The sequence below is a fragment of the Octodon degus genome, unplaced genomic scaffold, assembly GCF_000260255.1.
Source record: "Octodon degus isolate 3935 unplaced genomic scaffold, OctDeg1.0 scaffold00112, whole genome shotgun sequence".
NCBI classification, from domain to species: domain Eukaryota; kingdom Metazoa; phylum Chordata; class Mammalia; order Rodentia; family Octodontidae; genus Octodon; species Octodon degus.
The window spans coordinates 5,362,690-5,387,847 of NW_004524688.1; the positions used below are offsets into that span (position 1 = coordinate 5,362,690).

Here is a 25,158-nt window from a genome sequence, read left to right on the forward strand (position 1 = left end):
GAGGGGCACATAGCCCAGTGGGGTTTGAACCCACAAACCTCTGACAGTGCCAGATTAGCATGTTCAGTTCTCATCCCTCTACCCACCAGGAAAGGGCTGTGTACCTGAGAAATCTCACCAGGAGGCCTTAGCTATCCATAGCTGACTCTGGCCTCAAGTCATATGACCCTCCCTAAGACCAGGGGCCATGGCCCTTGCCTGATAAGCCAGAAGCTCTGGGAACAAGTGCATCTCCTCTAGCTGGGCTGACTTGGGGTAAGGTCAGGAGCTTGCCAAAATTTGAGGAAAAGAAGGAAGCCTGAATGTTAAGTGTCCATTGACTGTGTCCACAGCATAAAAACCTGGGTGGCCATGAGCTGTCACAAACCCTCATCTATAGTCAAGGAACTCTGCTCACAAGAGATTCAATTATTCAAATCAAGTCAGGAAATAGTATGCATAATCATGATCCAAATTTTGGAAGGACTGAAAACATGCTATGTATGTCTATGAGCCAGAAATGTCTACAGTGACAGAATGGACCATTGTGTAGTCATTCTGATCCCTCCAGCCCAGCCACAGCTCTCCAGAGGCCCTGCATGTTCTCTTGAGGAGTTAGTCATTATTGGATCACACGGCATACACATATAGCCACATGCACACAGCCATACTAAGCATGTGCACACATGTATACACATGCTTTGCTCATATACATGCACATACATATGTGTACCCACATGTGCATATATGTGAATCCTCCCACAGCTCCCACAGGTCTCAGCTTCTCAGGGACCTCACATGGGTGGGGAGAGGACCCCACCTTTCCCGGTGGCCCTGCCCACTAAGCATGCACTGAGGGTGCAGATTTGAGGTGCAAATTTGGGGACCTCCACATTCCTCTGCAAACCTCCTCTTCCTGCATGGGCTGTCTTATTGGACTTTGGAAAACTTACTATGGTCTGGCTGATTCTACCTCAATAATGTCTGCCCACATTTCTATAAGACAAGAAAGCAAATGATTTCTTAAAACACAATCCATGCTATCAGAACTGACGGACAGAGGCCAGGGAAATGGAAATGGCTCAGGACACGGACACACAGCGGGATCAAGCTCTGTGGGATGCCCACAGCAGGGTCTGCCTACAGTGGGCCCAAGGAAGCCGCCTCCTGGGCTGGCATGCCTACAGGTCATTCCCCGTGACTCTGTACTGGGCTAGGCTGGAGGCTAACTGCAGGAATAGCTTGTGGGGCCTGGAAATAGGTCACATGCCTCCCAGAGCCCTGGGAGCTGTTTAGTAATTGGTTCCCCAACCCTGAGTCTGACTGGAGAAATAAAGTCATGGTTGTCAATTTTCTTTGCAGAAAACAATATAGAAATACCCACACACTGGTGTCCACAAAACTTTGTTCACTAGTGCTGAACGGTGAAGCAATGCAAGTGTGCCTCAGTAGGTAAGGGGATGGATGTGGTCGGAATATAGCACATCTATAGCCTGCCTGGACCCTAAAGAAGAGGAGGATCCTGGCGCCGGGGGGGCTACTGGTTAACAGTGCAGAGCTTCAGACTGTGGAGACCAGAGTTCTGTGGGTGGCCCGTGCTGTGTCCATGCAGCCATGGGAACACGTGCAATGCCACAGGCTCATGTACTGAAGGGATTAAAGTGGAAAATTTTGTGTCAGCTCTATTTTACACAAAAGTCTTTATGTGCAGCATGACCCCGCTGCCAGAAGGCACATGGACACAGGGGAACGCAGGCACACACGGACATGGACTTGTGGCCCCAGACAGCTCTTAAGAAATAGAGGATGCAAGAGCCTATCAGGCCCATGAAGAGACAGCAGTACCACCTCTCACTGATGGTTCCCAAGGGGGGCTGAGGAGCTCCACAGCACACAGAAGCCTAAAGCCCATCGCTTCCCAGTGGAGCCACTGTGTGGCTCCACAATGGGATCATTCAGTACACCGCCCACTGCTCTGCACCCTACAGCTCCCCAGCTCCCTGTGCTGAGGGGACACCATGGCCACACCCACTTGCTCCTAGATCCCTGTTCTGATACACAGTTTAAGGCTAGAAAGCAGCAGGCACCACCAGCATCTTCATCTCCTGGGGGTCTGGGCCACTTTCCCAGTTAGAGGTTCTCTGTTGTCACCTCAGGATGAGTAAAAAAAAAAAAGAAAGAGAGAAAGAAAACAGCACAGAGTCATCATAGGTCTACCTCAATGCTCTCCACACCCACAATTATCCCTCAGTGCATGTTCAGGATCCTGTCTCCTCTCCAGACCCAGACCCTTTTCTGAATTCCCAGCCTGACACCCACTCTCACAGGAGGAGTATAGGGTACTCAGCCAGACATACTTGGAGCAACCTTGCTGGCCAAAGGGCAGGGCAGTCCCACTGGAGGGAACACTGCAGAGAACATGGCCACAGGCTGAGGAGCCTCCAGAGCCTGGCCTTGACTTGTAGGGCTGAGGAAAGGGATAATGCAGCACTTGGTGATGCCCCAGGGTGGCATCCAGTTTCCTGTCCTGAGCACAGGGCCCCGCATTCTGAGGTCAAGCATTCACAGGGACTTCTGGTGAAGGTTCCAGGAGACAGGGATTCTGTGAGGAGAAACCAGAGCCTCTGGCCAGGGCAGGTGGGGTGCTCCAGTTAGACCAGCCAGCTCCGGGGAGCCTGACAGACAAGCATGTGGGCACCTAAGCCAGGCCACACCTAGGTGGAGGTCACCTGGAGGAGCTACCTGGAGAGCACTTCTTGAATGTGGGAGGGAGGTGACTCCTGACACCCTTGAGGACAGACCTCATCCAGTCCACAGAAAGGTCCCCATGCCAGAAGAGAATCGTAAGTCCTTGGTTTATTGGCTCAACACCCCAGGCCCTAAGAGTCATAACTGTGAGTTCAGAGTGAGGGCCTCCTGTCTGACAGGCAGAGGATAGGTTCTGCCCCCATTCCGTCCCCATCCTGATCCTACCACCTATATCCCCTCCCATGGCTCCCCCACTGGCCTGAGATTCCTTCCACAGCACAGGCTTCACCACCAAATCCCTACCTGAAGACAAGATGCGGTGACCAGAGCTGTGCTAGGGCTCCTGGCCATTCCAGAATGTTGCCAGTGTCCATCTCTGCTTGACAGAATGATGGCAAATTTTTCTTCTTTACCTTTGTAGGCTTGAATGTGTCATCTGAAAGTTACAAAGTGCAGTTTTAAAAACTCACCAGTGCAGACCCTTCAACACTCTGCTGATGCAGCTGCCCCTACCTTGCGGCCTCTGCTGCCCTACAGGGTCCACCTGGAACATCTGCTTTTTCCACAGCAGCTCCCAAGGCACGACAGATGACAAACAGGAAGGAACTCAGCTATGGGAATGTTGCCCCAAGAACTCCTCAGAGACTTGCCTCCTGAGCCTATGTGGCCAGGATGAGCCCAGGCTGGGGTACGGAAGGGCACAGAACCTAATGAGCCCTCTCCAGCTGGGAGCCCCCCAGCCTGGCCTGGGCTCCCAGGGGGCCCCTCTCTACAGAGGGGGAAGGGGTACAGGGGACCCTGTCCCCACAGGGGTATTTTCTACCACCTGTGCTGATACTCAAGGTACCCCCAAGGCCCCCAGCCAGTCACAGACCTAAGGGAGTTCCAGAGCCCCCAGCACAAGGCCTCAGGAATCTGGGTCAGGTGACTGTGGGCAGGCTGGACCCAGGGAAGCAGCTCTCTGAAGAAGTCCAGGGAGGAGATGGCAGGGCCCAGAGAGGGGCCTGAGTCCAGACAGGCAGATGCAGTGTGTCTGCACGGTTCCCTCCTTTGGACTCAGAAACTCTCTTCCCAGCTCCTGGGCAGCCTCATTATTGGCCATACACTGTTCTCTGCCACTGATCACGTGACAGGGAGGGCCCTCCCTCCCACAGCCTTGGTGTTTTCTCCCCCACCCCCAGGTTTCTATTTTAATTTTGAGATAGGGTCTCACTATGCAGTTCAGGCTAGCCTTGAGCTCACTTTGTAGCCCAGGTTGGTTTCAAACTGGCAACAATCTTCCTGCCTCAGTTTCCCTGCCTCTGCCTCCCCAGTGCTGGGAATACAGACATGCACCACCACACCTGGACCCTCCCTCATTTTCATGACTGTACTGACTACCATCTGTCACCTCTGATAGGTCACAGAAGGCCATCCTTAGGGGTCTCTGCTGGACACCCCTTCCATGCATGGGCAGAGACACACAGAGCCTACAGTTCTAGGAGCCCTGCCCAGCAGTGACATCAGGTGAGTCAGAGGGACTTCAGGGGTGCAGACAAAGCCACAGGGAGCACAGAAGTGAGGTGTTGTGGGGAAGTCACATAGAGGCTGGGACCAGGACACTCTTTTCCTGGGCTTTTGCAGTCCCAGTGGCTGGAAGAACGGAGGCCTGGGGAGTCCTGGCCAATAGTTGAAGCTGAGAGGACAGTTTGGGACAAGGTATGTTCCCTACCCAGCCTAAATTGGGTGGTCCCAGGAGAGGAGGACCTGGGCCCTGGGCCCTGTCCCTGACTGTGGGCAACATGAAGTACCCGTTCTTATAGCCCAGAACTTGTCATGTCACACTGAGAAGGAAGAGGCTCAAGGTGCTGCTGCCCAAGGAATAGCTATCACCTGCACCCCTCAGCCACACCCCACAGGCCCCCAGAGGCCCCCTCCCACTTGCGCCTGCCGCCTTGCTGACTGCAGATCCTGGCCATGGTCAGTAGCCACAGGGACAGCAACAGGGTGAGGAAGCACAGCCCATGGGTGGAGCCCACAGGCCAGGCCAGCAGAGTCAACAACACCCAGTCCAGGCTGCCTGCCATAGCCAGACGCTGGTTATCTACAATCAAGAATGTGCCCTTCACTATTTTTATGCTGTCTGTATTTTCTTTATTTCTTTCAAGTTTTCATAAAGTTCTACTGAATGCCTCCCCCATGCACTCTGAGGACATCTCTGAGGAGTCCCCAAGACTTACTAGTCTCCTGACCTCCTTCCCGAGGCCTGGCCAGGTGACAGGGGTCTGCAGTTATCTCCTGCCATCACCCTGTCCAGCTCTCTGCTCTACTCCCCAGGGGCTCTTGGGGTACCTGGGACTTGAACCACCCCTCATTGGCCCGTGACATCAGCCCACAGAGAAGCAAGCCTGGCCCATGGCAGGGGCCTGAGGAGCTGCAGGAGCACAGAACCATGCCAGGTAGCCCAGCAGCAAGAGAGGCCCAAAGGGCCGTGCAGGCAGTGAGGCCAGAGCCGTGTACACCCTGGAGCCTGGGTGCTAGAGGCCTCCAAGCAGCACAGGGAATGTGGCCCTGGCCCAAGGGTTCAGGGTAGGAAGGGATGCATTCCCACACACCCCAGACACACACACACACACGTGCGTGCGTGCGCGCACACATGCATACCCATGTGCCTGTGCTCACGCCCATCCCAGAAGCATACATGGATACACATACATTCTCAAACAGAACCCAGATACACACACATGGATATGCACATGCTCACATAGACCCCCCCAGGATACATACATGCTTGCATAGGTACACAGATACACACTGATACATGCTTATGCAGACACATTCACACATACACACTGATAGACACACATTTGCAGACACAGAGACACAAATACACATTCACAGAAACACAGGTGGTACATATACAAACACATGCATAGATGTAAACACAAATACACATGCTGATATATGCTCTGACACATTGTCAGACTCAGGCACACATACACACACACAACAAACACATAGAGACACACAGATACATTCATAGACATATGGATGTATGTTCACACGGACACACATACACACTCACACAGACTTTCACAGAGACACAGGCTCACAAATACACATAGACACACAGACACACACATTTGCAGACACACAGATACATGTGCATGCAGACACACACAGCCGGTCTGGCCTCTTGGTGCCGGCCTCTGGCAAGGCAGTACCCCCCACCACCTTCCTTTTCCTCCCCGCAGACCTCCGTGCCCCCACACAGAACTCCAGGGTATTTTTTGTTTCTTCTTTGTTTTAGCCATGTTTTCATTTTGCCCCTGATCAAATGGTGTCTAGGGAAGTATGTGGCTCAGTAAGCAAAATTCTTCTGAAGATGAAATTCCAAAGCCCCCAGCCGCCGTGACCTCACCACCCCAATACCAACCGAACCTCTGCTGTTTTTATAAATCAGTGCCCGCCCAGGCAGCAGCGCACAATGGCCCAGTGTTGACGCTGGATTCCTCGCGTTCCCCAGCGTCCCCCACGTGGCCACCATGCAAGAACCAGAGGGAGTGCAGAGGCCAGGGCCCCCCAGCAGCCTTGCTGCCCCCAGGCAACCGTGTGTCCCCAGAAAGCCCTCCCTGGGGGCCAAGTCCTCCCAGGGACCATACCCTCCCTGCTGGTCTGTGACCTAGGCAGGCCCTGGTTTTCACCTTGAGCCCCCTGGCAGGGCTACTGTCACAATCTGTGACTCATCTGTCCCTCCCACACACACTTGAGCTAGAGCATAGGTGGACGGAGCCCCCAGCAGGCCTAACAAAGTCAGGCCAGCCCCTCAGGAGGGGGTGGACCTAGCACCCACTGTGCACCAGGCTGCACCCTGGGCAGCAGGTCTCCATCCTCCTCCCGGTACTCAAAGCCTGCATCTCAGTATATACCATGGTAGGAAGGCCCAAACAGAACAGAGGGAGGAAGAGACTGGGATCTCGGGTCAAGTAAACCCCAGAGAGCCCTAGTCAAGTGTCCCCCATCCAGCACTCCGCTCTCAGAGCCTGTTGAGCCCAAAGCTGCATCCTTCAGCCTCTGCACAGAGCTCCGACTCCCTCCCCACCTGTGGCTGAGCCGCCCCCTGCTGTCCTTCAAGACTTCTTCATTGTACTCTCCCCTGACAGGTGGCCCTAGAACAGTCACACACACACTATGCCTGCCCCCAGCACTAGCTCCATGAGCCACAGGGGAGGACAGCTGCCCGAAGCCCCTCCAGGAGCCCAGAAGAGGGGCCAAGCGTGTGTGAGATGCATCAGTACCAATCCCTCACTGACGCTAGAACCGTTATCCATGGAGAAAATGACCAAATTTCCCTCTGCGGAAGGGCAGCCGCGAACAGCCCGGCTAGGGCCCGTTCCCACCAGGCCCGGCTGTGTTCAACAGTTTAATCAATTAGTGAGATGCAGCCTCGGTGTCAGCTGCAGCGCTAATGAGGGTTCCCCACCCCCACCCGTGGGACCCACAGCCTGCTCTAGTGCTGGGCAGGTCCTGCTGGGCAGGCGCAGCCCCAGGAATGGATCTGGAAGCCTGGCCCTGTGGCTTTGCTGGCTGGCTGGCCGTGGTACCTGACCGTCCCTGCAGCTTTACTTCCTGACCCACCTCGGCTTCAGGCAGGTCTTCCCTGTGGAGCCCAGCCCACATGACAGCTGGGAGGGATGAAACCTCACTATGTAGACAAGGACACAGAATTCCCAAGGAACACAGGTTGCAGAGAGGCAGGGTGAGCCAGCGTGCCCACTGCTACCTCATCAAGTGCACACACGTAACCCATGCACACACGCATGCACACTTAAGACACACACACACACACACACACACACACACTGGGAGGAGGGAAACGAGGTGAGCCCCTTCACATATATGCACACTGGCTACAGGGCTGTCTTCTACTTCCAAGCTGTGATAAAGTATGAGCATAAACATAGATAACCAGCATTTCACACACGCTTTCAGGGGTTGCGTGTGCCTTGGGCCAGTGGGTGCCCCCAGCCTGGTCAGCCCCACACTCAGAAGAAGCCCTGTAGCACAATGTTCTATTGTACATCTGGAGACAGAGGTCTGACACAGGTGGAGGTGGCCAGAGACAGGTGTAGAGGGCAGATCCTATGTCTCTGGCAGCTTCGGGAGCACCGGTGCTGCATTCCGAGGCCCAGGCCTTCTCTGGTTCTCTCAATACTGCATCTCTGTAGGCCTCCCTGCCCACCTCTTCTGTTCTGCAGGACCCAACGATGATATGGGCCCACAGAGGATGCAGACTCATCATCCACCTAATGAGTAGCTGTCGCCACCTTTGCTGTGAGGCTCAGAGGATCAGGAGAGGACAACAGGATGGAGCAGACAAGAGAAGAGATTCAGGTCATAAGACATGGAAACATGGTCACTGGAAATCAGAGAAATGCACACTGCCCATGGGAGACCCCCAGTGAGCAAGCATTCTTCTCAGAACTGATGCCAAAAAGCAGAGGAGTTGCTGCAAATCTAGAAAAGGGCCTGGGGTTGCACCCCTTCCTCTAGCCACCTTCTATTTGCACTCCCAAGGAGACCCCAAAAGCAAAGAATGAGGGGTGGCAGAGCCAGTCACATGGTTTGGGGTGGGCAAGGGTTGTTGGTGGCAAAACTAGGGACTTAACTCTGGTCCAAGCCAGGAGCCACGCCAGCTTGACCAGCACAGGGACAGCTGATGTGGCCAGCACAGGTGACCCGCCAGCAGAATCACTGGTCCTGCTGCCTCTGACCCTAGGACAGGACATGGTTGCTCCTGCCTTAACAAGACCTATAGCCCACAATAGCACAGGCAGCTCCAGAGTCCAGCTCAGCTTCAAAACCAATGGGATGTATATTTTACATATTTCTCTCGGAAAAGATGTGGCCTCTGAGAGGCTGAAGGTCCTTGCTTTTCCCTGGCCCTCATAGTGGCCACAGACCACCTCAGTGCCCACACCAGTGGTGCCCTAAGGTATAAGGACCCTGCCTCTGCACACCAGCCACATGGGCCACCTGGGGCCTCTGCAAGGTGTGCGTGACCTTTCCCAGCTCCCACTGCACCTCCCTGTGATGCCCAACTGGGCCAGCACAGGTAACCTGAGTCCTTGGATCCCTACTACTCACACTCTCCATCCCTGTTTCCTCCCCTTCTTTGCCTCCTAGGATTTACTTATCACCAGGCTCAATGGTGATGGCCACCCATCTGCCCTGAGAAGGGCAGGTCCCCTTACTGAGTACCCCTAGGTATCCTGCCCCAGCTCATACCCATGGGGCCAGCTCCACATGGAGCTATCAAGGACAGGACCAGGATTCCTACACTAATGGCTCAGGCTTCCTGATCCCAGTGCACCACATGACAGGTATGAGAGGTGGCCCTGCCTGGACCCATCCCACCCAGTTCTTCTGGGCAGCAAACAGGGCCAGGGCACAACTGAGGACAATGTGGCCTGCAGGAACCTGAATCCTTGGGACATCCAGTAAATGGAAAGAATCCAGGGCCACCATCTGCTTACATCCCCAAATTCCATCTCTTTGACACATTCCCTGCCCAGAGGGATCATGGGGCGACGAGGAGGGGCTGCCTGAAGATCGAGGTGGGGAGGAGGCAGCCGGCAATCTTTCCCCAGAACCAAGCTGCTTAAGCCAAGTTCCTCTGCCCTAGGATCATGGTAAGGTACCCAGTGCCTCTAAGAAGCCTCGAGCCTGGGCCAGGTACACGCCTACTCCAGGAGGACCTCACCAGGGACACGCCCGAGCTGGGCAGACAACAAGTGAGGCTTGGCTCCACATGTAGGAGAGAAGATAATCATGGCAGCCTCTGCTGCTTCCTACAGTGGAACAGCTCAGATGTAGGGGAGCGACAGTGCTGGGAGGGACCAGTGGGGGTAGAAGTTGGGGGCAGGGGACAGAGCTGGGAGGCAGGGAAGCTACGGGGAAGCACAGCATCTGTAGCATACTTGGGGAAGGAGGAGATCCACTGCTGGAGGACCACAGAATGACTCCCATCCTCCACCCATTGACAGACTGTGCAAGCTTCATGCAGCACCCAAAGAGGCAGTCCAGCCCCAGAAGGGAGCAGATGGCATGCAGGGGTCACTGGGGACCCACCCACAGGTCCCCTGGTGACCCTCCCTCCAGTGGTGGCTTCCCCAGGAGGAGTTGGTGAAGGGCAGAAGCTGTTGGATGAGGTAGAAAGGAAGTGGTGGGTGGCAGGAGCGATCTGCTGGACATGTGGATCTCCTGGCTCCACCTGAACTCCAGGAGCCAAGGCCATGGAAGATGCCAATCTTCACCAACCTGTGGGGTTGGCACCTCCCATGGCCTCCTGGATCCAATGCTCAACCCTGGCCTGGCTTCCAGAAGGAGGGTATTTCCTCCCATCCAAATCCTGCTCCCTCCTGACCTGTGGGCAGGCCAACCCTCTGGTCTCCCCTGGAGTGTCTTCAAACCGCCAGTTTTCCAGGGGACCTTCATCCCCCTGTAAGGATAGCAGACTGCCAGACCTGCCATTCCTGATCCACAACTTCCTCCCCAACCCCACTGGTGCTGCAGAGAAAGCAGCAACCAGGAGGGCTTCAGGTCCCTCCTCCAAAGCCTGTCCCCTCTGGGCTGTGACCCATCCTACTGGCAGTGTCATAATCACCAGCCACAATGGGGCTTGGCCCGGCACGAACCATCCTGCCTCATGCCCTTGCCCCACAAGCACCTGCTCCCTGTTGTAACCTGTGGGAACCTGCAGACCTGGGCTGGCACAATCTGAGCTGGTATATGCCTGACCTTAAGTAGGCCTGAGCTGACACACACTTGTGCGGGCAAGTGAACTGATGACCAGTGCTTCACAGTGTGAGGCTGGCAGGGTGCTCAGCAGCTACCCAACACTCTCTCATCCCCCCTTGCACTCAACCTCCAGACAGGAAAAACTGTCTGATTCACAAACGAGCACACAGATGGGGTCTGGTTACCTCTCACTCTCAGGATTCCCTATGAGGTGAATAGCCCCCAGCCCGTTTTATGTCTGTCTATAACCTTTGCATGTGACTTCAGCTGGAAATGGGGTCTTTGCCGGTCGGATGATAAGGTCTTGGAGTAGGCCCTGACTCAGGGACTGTGTCTTTATAAGAATGGACAAATGTGGACCTGGGCACACTCAGCAGAGGAGCCCTGGGACTTAGAGACAGACTGGAATAACTGGTCACAAGCCCTGACACCTGGAGCTACCAGAAGCCGGAAGAGCTTCCAGGGGAAGCACAGCCCTGCCACACAGATTCTGGATTTTGGCTTCTAAAACTGAGAAAATACCCACACCTTGAGGTGCTTCATTTATGGTGATTTGTTACAATAAGCACAGAACCCTAACACCCTCAGAGGTCATGGGGGCCACTGACCCTGGCTCAGACCAGGACCTGGTTGTCCCAAGATGTGGGCTTGGGCATTCGGGGAATTAACAGAAGGAGACTGGGCAGTGCTGAAGGTGACAGTGATCAGCAGGAACAAGGCAGGGGAAGAGTGACTGAGGCTAGACAGCAGTCTCTGGATGTGTCCAACAGGGGCCCCACAGGCCCAGAAAGGAAAGGCCTGAGCAGATGCCCTGCTGACCCAGTGGAGAGAGACCCCACTGCGGTCAGACCCTGCGGCTTGGGAAGCCCACAGCACCTGAGCTTCTTCACACAGCAAAACCCAAACAAGACAATAACAAAAGAGAGACATACATATTTGGCCCCATAAATTCTGATCACAATAACAAAAACTCTGAAGGGTATGCAGATTCTCACTGACCGCCCTGTGCACCCCAACCTGGCACCTTATCAGCATCCTAAGCTCATGCAGGGGCTTAGGGTGATCTTAAAACAGCATTAAATGGTACACCAACACATCTTCAGACATAGGAATGTTTCCTATGGACATTCTTTTTTACAAAAAAATAATAACTTAGTTTGCATTTTACAGCATTTCCAATCAGTCAGGATGTCCGTGGCTGGGATCTTGTGGGGTCGGAGCAGCACGTACCTCCACAGCCAGAGCACCAGGCCAGAATACCACCTGGCCCACAGCCCTAGCTTACAGCCCCCAGCGGCCAGCAGGAGTTCATCAGGAGAAGGTGGGCAGCACCCAGGCCCATGGTCACTCTGTGCCAATCTCACAGGGGTTCAGCCCTCTCTCCTCTGCATCCCTGTACATCCTTTGGAAGTCACTGAAGCGAGGGGCACAGCCAAGCTGTGCCTCCCCAAAGTGCATATGACCAGTGAAGAGGAAGTCCCCATGGCCCGGCCGCACACCACACTCCAGCAGCGTTGTGACGTGGCCCTGCCAGTGTCCATTGCCCTCTGGAGCCGGCTGGAAGACCCTGCTTTTCTGCCGGTAGAGTCTGCTCACCCGCAGGTGAATGACAGACTCCTGGCGTTCTGGTTCATGGATGACATCCTGGATGGAGCCTCGGACAACTGCAGAGGAGACAGACAAAGGGTCAGTGGAGTCGAGTGGGCACTGCCAGCCAAGGACAGTAGTACATGTCGCCCTGTTCATGGCCCCAACTTTCCAGGGGAGAACAAGAAAATATGCAGGCCAATAGCAAGATGCTTGGCAGCTCTGTCACATTAGGCAACAGGGCAGCTGAGAGGACAGGGTCATACAAGGAGAGGGACAGAGAAGGGCTGGTATTGGCAGCTCCAACAGGACCATACCCAGAGACCCTGCCACAGCTCTAGAGCCCAGCCCAGGACCCAGAAAGCAGAAAGGAGCCCAACCCATCATGCAGTCCTTGGAGCTGTATCAGAGTCCTCTTAAGAACTCAGAGCTGGGGCATCCCAGGCCTGGTCTAACACGGCACCATCATGGCAGCAGGCCAGTGAGCCAGGTTCTCCAACCCAAGCCTTCCCCTAAGTGCTATGCAAACCACAGGCAAGGCTTTCTCATTCCTCAGACCATGGCCCTGAGCTGTCTAGCACTTCAAAACACCAGCCACCAGGGGACCTGGAGGAGGGACTGAAGCACCTCCAAGGTGACAGCCAACACAGGGGTGCCCCAGGCTGCCCGTGGAGTCACCTAGAATATCAACCCTACTTCTCTATGTACATGTGTGTGTGCATGTAGGCCTGTGACAAGTGTAAGGATGTGGAAGCATGTGTATGTCCTCATGGGTTTGAATGTTGGTTTGCGAGGATGTGTATACAGGCACCTTTTCCAGTGACAGGGAAGGCCACACCCACAGCTTCACAGTCCTATCCCCTACGAGGAAGTTCAACGCCAGTTCTGGAAGGCTCTTCTTGTGCACAAAGCAGGAACCGTGAGCACATGAGAAAGACATCATGAAGGCACACTTACCAAAGTCACTGGTGCAGACGGCGAGGAGGACTTCAGTATCACTGCAAGGGCGGCAAGGGGCTGAAGAGGAGAGAGCACGGTCAGTACACAGCCCGGACAGCGGTGGGCCCCGGATGGTGCCCTCCCAGTTGTAAAGGGTAGGCAGCCACAGACCACCCTCAGCCTGACACCCTAACCTACTCTTGACAATCACTCAAAGCTGTGCTCAAACCTCTGTGGCCAATACTACGCCCACAGTGTCAGGCCATACCCTAGAGGAACCACACAGAGCAAGAGAGCCCCACCATGCAGGCTCCTCAGCTTCACCAGGACCAGAGAGCTCACAGAGCAGCAACCACCCTAAAAGCAAGACTACAGGACAGGCAGCTGCACACCTGCTCCCGCTTACCTTGTTAACAAAGTCGTGCAGATAAGCAACACTCCACTCACTTAAAAATCATTCTTATGTGCCCAGCACACATGAAGCCATCTCCATGCTAAACTGAGATGGTCTGTCCCTCACAATGCCCAACAAACTCACCCACACCCAGCCTCCACATCCATATACCAAAAAGCTGGACCACTTCAAGGATGTCAGAATCCTTACAAAAGAAGACCCCGCCCACAGCGTCGAGATGCCTCCTTTTCTAGATCCATCTGCAGCTACAACCCAAGAGGAGGGTTCCATCTGCCAGGGCTCAAAGACTACCTAGGAAATGCACCAAGGCCAAGACTCTGAAGGAGACTGTGCCTGCCTGCCCTGGACCTGAGGCCTCTGGTCAAGACCATGAGCTTAGCCCTCTCCTCAGCAGCACCCAGACACTTTTCCAGCTCAGCTGTGTCCACGGATCCTACTCTGAGGCTCCTGTAACTTCAGGGCCTTTTGTCTCCAGAACTCAAGGTGCCAAGTCTGTTCACAATGAGTCCCATGCTGGCCAAAACCAGACTTGCACAACACACATCTCCCAGGGTGGCTCTCAGCCTGCTCTTCACCCCACTTCCATAGATGTGAAACAGAAACTCCAGACCCTGCAGCTTTTTGCAGACTTCAGTCTCACTATGTCCCAGGGCAAATCCAGGAAAGTGTGGTCACACCACTTGCTCTTCCTGCAGAGCTCAAGCCTTCTGCCTCACCTGTCTGAGTAGGCCACAGTTTTCCTAACTCACTAGAAGGTTGGCAGTGTGAAATCTCAGTGAGACAAGTTTCCCCTTCATGTGCCTGTCTGTAAGGCTTGGCAGCCCTCTCCTCAGGGTGCTCTGGAAGAGGCTAATACCATCTGCACATCTGGTCATCCACCCTTACCACCCTGAGGTGAGTGAGGCAGAGCTGACACCTGCCTGGCAGCTACATAGACTCCATATGAGTGCTGGTGACTCAGGCCAGGGGGACAAGGTGGAACACAGGCCAGTACCTTGGCCACAGCAAAAAGGCCAAACATTTGTAGCAGGAGCTCAGAGAGGACCTGGAAGTACCCAGCCCCCAACCTGTATACAGCATTAATGGAGTGGAGACCATGCCCCAGGGTCTGCAGCCCTCCTGGGCAGGCAGGTTCTGAGAGCTCTGGCCTTCTGTCCTATCCTAGCTGGCAGGGACAGACACCTCCCACCACCCCAGGCTGTGCACTTGCTGATTCATGCCCCACCCACCACCTGCCAGCACCTCTGCTTCTATTCAGTTATCAGAAAAAGGAGAAGCCACAGAACAGGAAGAACCTGTTGGCCCCGCTCTCTGCTCATCAGAGGACTGCACCCCCACCCTACCTCCAATCTGTAGCCTTTCACTGACAGGTCTGGAGCCCCTCTGGTGGCCACCCCAACCTGGCTGGTGGGAGATCCTCTCCTTCCTGTGATATCCTCTTAGCCACACTGCATCTCTCCATGTGGGTTTGCCCAGTTGGCAGGGGGTCTCCTGCCCAGCTGGGGTGTGCCCTCCATTGCCAGCTGTTCACCACCCCAGGCCCATAAGCACTGTGGGCATCAGTGTACTCATGTTTTGGGTGGCATCTTTATTCAGGACATGAGACTTTGGGGAACCTTCCATCCTGGCTGGTGCCTGCTCAGTGCCATGGAGTTGGAGCTCTGAGCCCAGGGTCCCCCATGCAAGTGGAGGCAGCCAGGGTGACAACAGCATGGGTGAACAGTCAAGCCCACAGTGACCACAGCCCACCTGGCAGCGCTGGGCAGGAAGCCTCTGGGCCACACAGTCCTGAGGCAAGAGAGCAGTGATCCCCAGGAGCTACCCAGAGATAATGAGCCCTGCGCTATGGCGGACATCATAGGCAGATGAGCCAACAGCCCCAAACATGCCCCAAGACCAGGTCCCAGGCTGTAGTATACAGCAGCAGCCACACCCTCAAGCTTCACCCTCCCTTGAGTCACATGCCCTGGGACTTCTGCAGGACACTGGGGACAAAGTGTGGAGATTCTCCCCTCACCAGAGTTCAGCTTGCCCTGGCTCAGGCCCATCCACCCCCAGAAGGCATGGGCCCTGGAGGGCAGTCTGTAGCCAGAGACCGCCAGGCCCCTGTAAGCCACACCATCACCAGCTGAGCTAACAAAGCGCCACCCTGGAGGTGTCTGTCTTCAATTCTGAGCTTCAAAGGGCACAGGTCACCTTCATGGAAAATTCAGTGTGGACTCCAAGGATGGCAATCTGGAAACAATCATTAATCAGAGCTGGGCTCCTTGGGGCTGTGGAATGTGCTGGTCAGGCACACATGGCAGTGTGTTTCCAGGGCTGAAGGTGGAAGCTTTGGAATTGCTCAGCAAAGCGTGTGAGACTGAGTGAGGGGAGAGTACCGCCTCAGAAGGGCCATCAGGGAGGGCAGGTGCCAGTGGGGAGCATGGTGGTGCAGCGAGGGTGAGCAAGCAGGAGTGGCTGCACATGAGAAGCTGGCCTGCCAGTATGGAGCACAGGACGAACGGGTGAGAGCTGCCCGGGCAACACACCCAAGTTCCAAAGGGAGACTCCCACAGCACAGCCTGCTGGGGTCAGCAAAGCAGGGCACCAGGTGGAAGCAATGAGCCACAGGTAAAGGGGAGCTGGGGCTCCCTGGAAGTCTGCACTAGCTGGGAAGCACCGGGATGTGAGGGCCGCTGTGCCAGCCCCTGTATCCTCACCTGCTCTCCAGCCATGTTGGCGTCCCTCTCGCTTCCCAGGCAGGAAGTGGGTGGATGCTAGACCCTCCCTGCCCCAAAGCTGAGAGATGGTAAAGATGAAAGACAATCACAGGATAATTGCAGCAGCCTAAGATAAGTCCCCTGAAGCCAGAAAGGAAACAACCAGAGAAATGGGAAGCTCAGGGAAAGAATCTAGCTTCTTCAGTTCTAGGCTTCAGTACTAACCAGGCTGGTTGCTCAGGCTCAGCAAGCAGAGCAGGTTTTAAAGGGGATGGGGGTGAGGTAGCCAGGGCTAGGGCAACAGTGACTTCAGCATCAGTGTCCTCTCCTCTTCCCTCTATCATATGCCTGAAATGCTGCTGTCCCTGACCTGACTGCCTGCTAAAAGCCCAGAGCACACAGGGAGCTGTGCCACAAGTACCCAAGATGTCATCCTGAGAAACAGAGTAAAATCTGCAGGTCCATTTGTGCCTCTTCCCTGCAACCAAATGAGGTTCCGAGCCTTACTAACCACCCCATCACCACAGTCTATGGGTGATAATCATTTCCCTGGGTGGCTGGGCCTGGGCACATGCCAGACAACCCCACCGGCCCCTTGTCCTGGACTTGCATCTGTAGTTTTTTGTGGCTGTGTTTGTGTCCTGCCAGATTCTTCAGGTACTGGAGGGAGTATACATTGCTCAGGGACCCAAGCAGCAGAGATGAGAACATAACCTACTGGGTGGCAACCAAATCCCCATGCTGTGGACCAGCGTCACCTCCCACCTGGCTCCTAACTTTATCACTGGATGAGCGGCCTGCCCCTCTGCTCTGGTCTTCTTAGCTACTGGTATGTCAGGGAAGTCAATTATGCTACACACAGGGACTCATAGTTACCTTTTGTCATGCAGAACTGTCCAAAGGGGCAGGCCTACTCCTGGCTATGTGAAGACCCAGGCTTGATTGTGCCCATGTGTCTGCTAGGCTTCAGCTCAAAGAACCTCTGCTCACTTGTGTTGGCACAAACTAGAACCTGTGCTTCCTTGGAGAGCTGGATCTCCTCCTAATGTGACCATTCAGGCCACGTACACCCTCAGCCTGCACTGTTGGAACTCCTGCTAGAACAGAAGACAAGGGAGACCCTGGTGCTGGCCAGAGAGAGATCGGAGCTGCCTGGCCTCAGGAGGACAATGTGGCTGCTGCCAGATGGCAGGCACCAACATTCCACATTATGTACCCATTCCTCAGGCATTAAAGGCTTAGCAGCCCCTATTCCCTGATCAAAGCCAAATACCCTAGGGAGAGGAGATGAGCCTCTCCAATCTCTGCGGCCCAAGGCCTTCAGGAAAGGCCCTGGAGGTGCTACTCCTCCAGGGGAGCAGGCATCTGTGCCTTGAAGGGGAGGGTCAGGTCCTGGCTCTCAGGGTACCCAATACAACCGAGGCTCTGTCCTACCCGAAGGTTTGATGATCTCTTCATGGCTGGGCTGCCTCAAATGAGCCTTTACCATTGGCAAGGTGCTTAGAACCCCTACAGGCTCAATTCTAACAGGCACAAGCCAGGGGGTGGTATGCAGTAGAGTAATGAGGGAACCCAACTCCCTCCTCCAAGACAGTCCTGGGCACAGAGCCAGTGTGACATTTGCCTATGCGGTTAAGGAGATGCACAGATGTCAGGGCCACCACCTCTCCGTGACCACACAGGAACCTTGGGCAGCTCAACCAACCCCACAGGCCTCAGTGCGCAACCTGGAAGCTGGTACACGCAGGGGCAGGGGTGGGAGATCTGTTAGTCTTCCCGGTTCACAAGCAGCACCTGGATTTGCAGGCACCTGGCTGTACAGGTGTGTGACACCCATTGTGCAGTGAAGGCAGACCCACCCAAAGGCTCTAAGAACCAAAGTCCAGGCTGCAGAAAGGCCACTGCAGTGGAACAGCTTCAGGCCAGCCCACCTGTCCCCAGTACAAGGGAGGCTTTCAGTTCCCTGTGTCTGCCCTGGCACTTTCTGCCTCCAGTTGAAAGGCTATCACTTTGGTCAATCTCAATGTGGTATTCAGGTCATTCCAGGTTTGTTTTCATGATGAGCTCATTTTCAGACCCTCAAGGCCAGGTGCATTCCTCCCCTATCGCTCCATCCACCCTGACCAGTGGCCCAGGTATCCCAAAAACTCAGATCCTGCTTGCTCACATCAGAGTTTTCTAGAAGAGATTGACACTGTCGATAGTGATACATGATACTTCGGCTTCCCCCTGACACACGGGAAGCACTTGCTCCTCTCAAAAAAAATAAAGAAAGAAAGAAAAGAAAAGAAAGAAAACCCAAAGCCAGGCCCCTGAAACCTGGCCTATCCACAGCCTCACCCCACCCATATAGCCTTGGAGGGAACTTCTGTCCAGAAGCTCATGTGGGTCCATACATCACACACTGGGATGAGGACTGGCATGGTCAGAGGTGGCCTTGTTGTCCCTACAAGGGGCTTCTCCTTTCCTGCAATCCCTGCCAGCCACCTGGCCACTCTCCCACTCACAGCCACTTCCTGGTGTCTCCTCTGTACACAGAAGCCTTCTCCCATAGGTCTCTAACTTGCCCTGCAGAGTGGGGTCAGCCCTACCTTCCACAAAGGCCCCATGTAGCTTCCTCAGTCCTGACAGTGTTCACCCACAAAACTCTCAGAACTAGACTCAGCCCCAAGTTCTGGGATATCACAGTCTTGTGCTGCTAGTAAACACTCAGGCTGATTGATGGGACAATCTGAAGGGTTAAAATCCCCCTCTCATATGAGTTATGACCAAACGTGAGGGACCAGGATCCTGGGCCACCTTGGAAGATGCTGTGCTCCCCCATGCACACTTCCTGAGGACAAACACTGTTCTGCAAGGTCAGACACACCAGGACCTAATGAGACCCACAGATTAACTGCAGTCTCTACCTGAAGGGGTTTTGGTGGAAAAGCCTAAATTTCAAAGGTGGTTTAGGTTCAAGCTGCAACTCCCCCCCAACTTCTCTAATGGGGCTATCTTCAGGAACTCAGGTGTTCCCTAGGCAATGGTGGCATGACAAAGGTGTCTTGTCCATGCTACAGACATGCAGTGCATTCCTCATACCAGCAGAGGAGGAACAGAAGAACCCTGGAGAGGTCTGGTGAGCCCAGAGTGGGCCTGCAACCACAGCACAGTGCACCCACACCACTTACCGGTCAGCACATGCAGATCCAGCGCCTGGCGCCCATTCATCAGCTCATACTGGAAGCCTGTGGCCCTCCTGCTGATGTCCTGCTGGGGCGTCGCCTCTACAAATAGGCCTCCTTGCTCCAGGCTGAAGCACTGCACCCGGCTGGGCTCACTGTCTCCATCCCGCACCAACAGTCTCAGTTCTCCAGTTTTTTCCAGATAAATATTAGCCCCCGAGGAGTCCCTGAAAGGCTTGATGCACACAGTCAGGTGTCGGGAGGGTGAGAAGGTGTTAGGCCTCAGGTTCACAATGAGCGCCCCTGTTGGATACATCCACTCCACAGAGCCGGCTGAGCAGCGCAGGTACACCTGCTCCACCTCCTTCTTGTGTGCTTCATGTGTCAGCCCACTGTGGAAAAGGGACAGAGTCAGCCAGAGCCTGGGGCCCAGACTCCTAGCACCCACACACTTAGAGCAATTCCACTGCCCAATTGGGCACCCCTAGCCCTCTAGGGGTACAAGGCAGGGTCCCTCTTCTGGGAGGAGGGGGTGTGTGCCCAGTGACAGTCAGCTCTGCACACTCCTCCCCCAAGATCCTCCCAGTGAGGCTGCTCCAGCACCGGGGTGGGGTGAGCCACAGCTCTGACACACACCCCCGGTGGTATAGGTGCCTCATACCTTCACAGCACCCTGACCTGCAGCTTTGATCTCAAGTCTCAGTGCATCTGTGACAGGGACACAGAGGCTCTAGGAACAGTGGAAATGAGAAGCAAAGACCTGCTGGGTGCTTTTGAACCCCAAGGAAGCACTGTAGGACTTTGGCACCAACCCCTGTTGAACCAGGAGGCCTACGCAGTCAGGGGAAGGACAGTGCAGAGCCCATGGACATGGGTGATGACGAACCTCAGGCGCAGGGGCACTGTAGGTGCAGCCAAGCTCCAGCACCCCTCCTCGCAAGCTGGGGCTGTCAGCTATGAGGGTGAGCACCATCTTCTTACACCCAACTTATTCAGTGGTGGTCAGGCATAAATATATTTCCCTTAAGGTGATGACTTGACCATTTTTCATTCATTTACAAGCCTGAAATTCCTACACCTTCAATTGTATTATCAAAAATAAATTCAAATGCAAAATAGCTCATTGGACTAAACACCTGCTTCCCTGGCAACACATGCTGCACCAGCCCCACCCCTGGGTGCACTAAGCCAGCGACCAGGTCCAGGCATGGTGGTGCATGCCTATAATCCCAGTGCTGGAGAGGCTGAAAACAGGAGAATCACTACAAGTCCAAGCTGTGTAGTGAGACCATGTACCAAATACATAAAAAATAAATAAAATAAAAAATTCAAGTATCATTAAAGCAAAATCCAGTACAAGCACAAAGGCATATCCTCTCAAGGGTGGGAGACAAGGCTGAGGACAAGGACTAAAGGGAACCCCTGAAGTAAAAGGATGATCTTGCACCTCCTACGCTCTGAATCGGAAAAAAAATGCATAGTGTGTGTTTATTCATCCTTTGCTCACTCCTGCTGAGGTAGGTCCTGAGAAAGATAGTTGTTTTCAAGAAATTGAAACCACCAAGAACGTTGACGTTTCTACTGCAGGAACTTTAATGTAAATGCCAGCCTGTCGCTCATGGTTACGTCATAACCACAAGTGGGCCTGACAGTGTGCTAGTGACTTCAGCCCAGTGTTTTATTACATGAAATTCGGTTCTGATCAGATCTCAGGTTCACCCACATTCTTGAGATTTTTATGTGAAATAAGCAACACTATATCGAGTCCTAGTCTGAGTGAGTTACCAGAAACATTTCTGCAGAGGAGAAAATGTATAACATATGGTTCACATTCACTGCTGGTGACTCATGTTCTGGGCCCCCAAAACCTCACGCCTGAGATGAGGTTGGTTGCAGGCTGGCTGCTCAGTCACCCTGCCGACCACATCAGAAGGAAACACAGAGGGCGAACCCCTTGACCTGCTCCCCACCCCCACAAGGTCCTGGGTCATGAGCAGCCAGCCTGGCTGCAGATGTTGGCAGGGCCCCACACACAGAACAAACTGACAAAATTACAGGCAATAAAACTCACACAAGTTCACCTGACACCTATGAGGGACGGGCATAATTATAGTGCTGGGTGAAAATTAAACTAAATGGTGAGTGGCTGCCACACATGCTTATAATCAGCTCTGTCCTTCTATAGTCAAAACCTGATTGTTCTGTCCCTCCTCCCATCAAGGAGCAGCTGACACTTGTCCCCACAGAAGCACGATCTTCAACTCGCTCCCCAATATGAACCATCCAGGCTGAGGTTCTGCTTGCTCCTTGGAGGCTCAGGGGGTACGGACCCACATCAGAGACTCACAGACCTCTGACAACACCACATGCCCCTGGTGGGAAGGGGAACAGGGTCACCAGCCCCCTATACCAGCTCTGGGCTTTCTGTAGGCCAGAGAAAGAGGTGACCATCATAGCCCCCACTGCAGCCAACATGGGAGGGTCTCCAAAAGGATGCAAAACTCAGGTGGGCCTCTGAGAAATGGGGCACCTGTCACCTCACCTTTGTTGATGTCTTCAACAGCCCAGAGAAGAGCCCACACTCTTCCCAGACCAGTGGTTGTAGCATCTCACTTTCTAAAACATCACAGTCAATAAGAACCCAAACAGGTGTTCAGCACGGGAGTGCTCCCACTAAAATCTGCATTGTGTGATGCACAAGATACCCTTTGAGATAGCTACTGAGAAAAGGCAAACCAAGGAACCCCTCAGCTGGATAATTAAAGATCTTTGGTGGAGTCAAAGTCTGTACTGTGCTGGTTTGTACCTGAATACCTGGTACTCCAAATCTCTCACCTCAAATATCCAACCCCGCAGCAAACCTAAAAAAAAATCTCTTCAAAGTATCTATGACTGGGAATGTGAATCATTACTGATTACACTAATCATATTGTGTGTGTGTGTGTAAGTGTGGTGCCGGGGATCAAACTTAAGACCTTGCACTTGCCAGGCAAGTGCTTATGGCACTGAGCTATATCCCTGGCCTCCACTAATCATATTTTACCATCTTTACAAGGTGCAGGTGATGCACTAAGCACTGCTCTGACGAAGCTGCCGGATGTAGGCAGAACTGTGGTTCTAATCTACCTCATGGAACTCACAAGGCTGATATAATTACACATTAATTAGGCTGAATTAAGGCTTTAAAAAAAAACTCAGCAATGATGTGTAGGTGGACAGACCTGTGTGCTTTCATGGAAGGGAAGGTAAATCTCACATTGGTATGGGGCAAAGCATCAGTGAGGGGCCAGCTTACACACCACTCCCACCACAGCCAGGCACGCCTAAAGCCAGCAGGGCAAGATGTTGGTCTCTGGTTTACTGAAGTTGGGAAGAGCTTCAGAGCCAGGGTGAAACCTAAAGGCTCTGCTGACAAGTAGTGCTTTTCATTTCCTCAGCTGGTAAGAGGCAGTCCAAGTGTGAGTGTACCTCCCACAGCCCCTAGTTGATGGCAGTGGCAAAGTTCAGGGTCCATCTTTATGGCCCTGGCTCATAAAGATGGGGTGCTGGTTCCACCCTTCCAAAGGGAGAGGCATTGCAAAATCTCCAGCGTGATCGCTTAGAAACACCTCAAAGTCTTAGCGCATCAAATGTGAGTGGCCAGTGTTAGAAAGCAGCTCCCTTCCTATCAGGATCAGAATCTCGCTTATCTCAGCACCCTCCACCTAGAACTGTCTGTAGAACAGCTCCTAAAATCATAAACGGAGTTAGTCCCCTGACACAAAGTAGCCCCCTGACAGTGAGTCAGCTGGGGGCAGAGATGTACTCATCAGTAGGGCCAGACCCCAAGGCAAGGTGCCTTTTTAGTGCTGCAGATGACAGTCAAGCTCCACAGTCCAGGCAGCTGCCCTTTGAAACCCAGCCAGCTCTGCCTCTGAGAGAGGGCCCTGGAAGGAGTCGCTGGGAGGAGCGCTAGTCTCTCTGGGCTTCCCCAGGCCCTACAGGAGGATGTGCACACACCTGGGGCACACCCCCACCACCGCACTGCTGGAGCAGACACTGGCCCGCCCCTGAGCTTCAGGGAAGGAAGGGGTGCTTGCAGGCACAGTGCTCTGAAACCTGGAAAGGCAGTTGGCTTACAGGAAACTCAGGCTCACAGGACAGGGACTGGGTTTGTTTTTGATCTGCTGGAGCAGGTCACCCCAAGGCCTTGGGTTGGGTGTTGGTTGATTCACCAGTGGAGCTTCAAGCAGGGACCTTAATTACTGTGGTAGGAGAGGACAGCCCCAGCAGAGGCGTCAGAGTCAGGGGCTGCAGGCCAGCTCTGTGCTGGCGCCAGCATTCCCGAGGCCAACCCTCCTCCAGAGCTCCATCCGCCCTCAGCTTGCCCTGCTCTCGCAGGCAGGGGGGCTCTGCACAGAGGAACTGAAAATTCCCAAGAGGTGGACAGTGCCCAGATCTCAGGAGTCGGACTCAATCCTTCCATCCACCCCCACCCATTGGCAGGAGCCCTCTAGGGTGAGTGAATGTGGTCGCTGTGCTTTCAGAGAACTGTGTGCTGTGAGTGTCCAGGATGACCAGCATGCCCAGCTGACGCAGAGCCCCTCCCAGGCTCACCTCCCACCCTGCTCGGAAAGCTGGCAGCAACCACAGCGCCAGCGCCGCCCCCGCCCCGGTGTGAGTCGTCCAGGCTGCAGTCTGCCCATCGAACCAGGCTGGGGTGGGGTGGGCGCCCGCCTGTGGGGACCTCCAACCAGGCCCGAGGGCACCCCCAGCGCATCCGCGCACAAACTGCTTAAGTGGCAACGTCCGAGGCACAAAACCCGCCCTCGAAGGGCAGGGACCCTCGCCATGCCCGGCGCCCTCCGCGCCTGGCTTTCCGGCACCCCGCCCGCGCGGACTCGCGACTTGAGACTTGCGCTCCTTTCTGCTGTCACACTTCAGTTAAAGAAAAGAAGTGCTGGGCTGCCACCCCGGCGGGGAGGAGGGGTCGCGGGACCCGGCGCGGTGGCCAAGGGCGGCCTGACCTTCACGGGGCGGAGTGGGGGAGCTTGGGCCGCGTTCCCCGGCGCGCAGGTGTCCACCTCGCAGCCCGCCGCCCCGGACCGGACCGGGACTGGGACAGCGCGCCGCCGGGAGTGAGGGAAGCCCGCGTTGCCGCCCGAGGTCCGCCGACCGGACGCCCAGAGGACCCGCGGGACTCGGACGCGGGGCTCTTTTGTTCCGCGGCCGGGCGGGGCGGAGGCACCGGACCAGAATAGCACCGCGAACTCACCTCCCCTTCCAGCTGCACAGGTCGCTGGAGTACTGCGCGCCAGCGCAACCCAGCAGCACAGCCGGCAGCAGCAGCAGCAGAAGCAACCGCGGCAGCGGCGGCGGTGTCGGCGGCGGGGACGCGCCCGGGGCGGAGGGCCGCGGCCACAGCTGCCCCGCGCGCCCCCCATCCGCGCAAGCCGCGACCAGCATGCTCCGGCGGGGTCCGAGCCCACCCGGCAAACTCTCTACCCAGCAAGGTGGCGGGCGGGCGGGCTCCGCGTGCAGGCTGGTCACGTCGCGAGCTCCCCCAGTCTCCCGCGCGACCGCCCGCCCATCCTGGCCCGCCGCTACCGGCGCAGCTGGAGCCGCGCGCGGAGATGCGCGCCTGCTGCTGTCGCCGGAGACTGAACAGGCGACTCTGAGGCCTCAGGTCCCGGCTCAGCTGGAGGGGCGGGCTCGCCAGGCCCCGCCCCTACCCCGGACGACCCGCCCCTCATGAACCCCGCCCCTCGTCCTTCCTGCTCCCGCCCCGAAGTAGGGGCGCGAACCCTTTGCGGCCGCCGCGTGGGCAGCCTCTCTGGCCGCTGCGCGGGAGACGTGTAGACAG

At 55.1% G+C, this 25,158-nt stretch overlaps 1 protein-coding gene across 1 annotated transcript; it reads right to left on the bottom strand.

Moving 5' to 3' along the window:
• Positions 1–11,604: 11,604 nt before the first annotated feature.
• On the bottom strand, positions 11,605–24,965 carry Metrnl (meteorin like, glial cell differentiation regulator). The gene is made up of 4 exons (XM_004639445.2): positions 24,571–24,965; positions 19,323–19,708; positions 13,051–13,110; positions 11,605–12,170 (listed from the first exon to the last, which is right to left on the bottom strand). Exons 1-4 carry the CDS (start codon positions 24,759–24,761, stop codon positions 11,851–11,853), a joined length of 957 nt encoding a protein of 318 aa, XP_004639502.1. The 5' UTR covers positions 24,762–24,965; the 3' UTR covers positions 11,605–11,850.
• Between the last annotated feature and the right edge of the window lie 193 nt (positions 24,966–25,158).

What these genes read in the sequence shown, in the direction of transcription:
- Metrnl (XM_004639445.2), bottom strand. Translation starts at nt 24,761, where the DNA reads ATGCTGGTCGCGGCTTGCGCGGATGGGGGGCGCGCGGGGCAGCTGTGG. An exon ending in CTGTGCAGCTGGAAGGGGAG is followed by an intron (nt 19,709 to 24,570) that starts GTGAGTTCGCGG and finishes CCTTTTCCACAG; the next exon opens with TGGGCTGACACATGAAGCAC. An exon ending in CGTCTGCACCAGTGACTTTG is followed by an intron (nt 12,171 to 13,050) that starts GTAAGTGTGCCT and finishes TCTCCTCTGCAG; the next exon opens with TTGTCCGAGGCTCCATCCAG.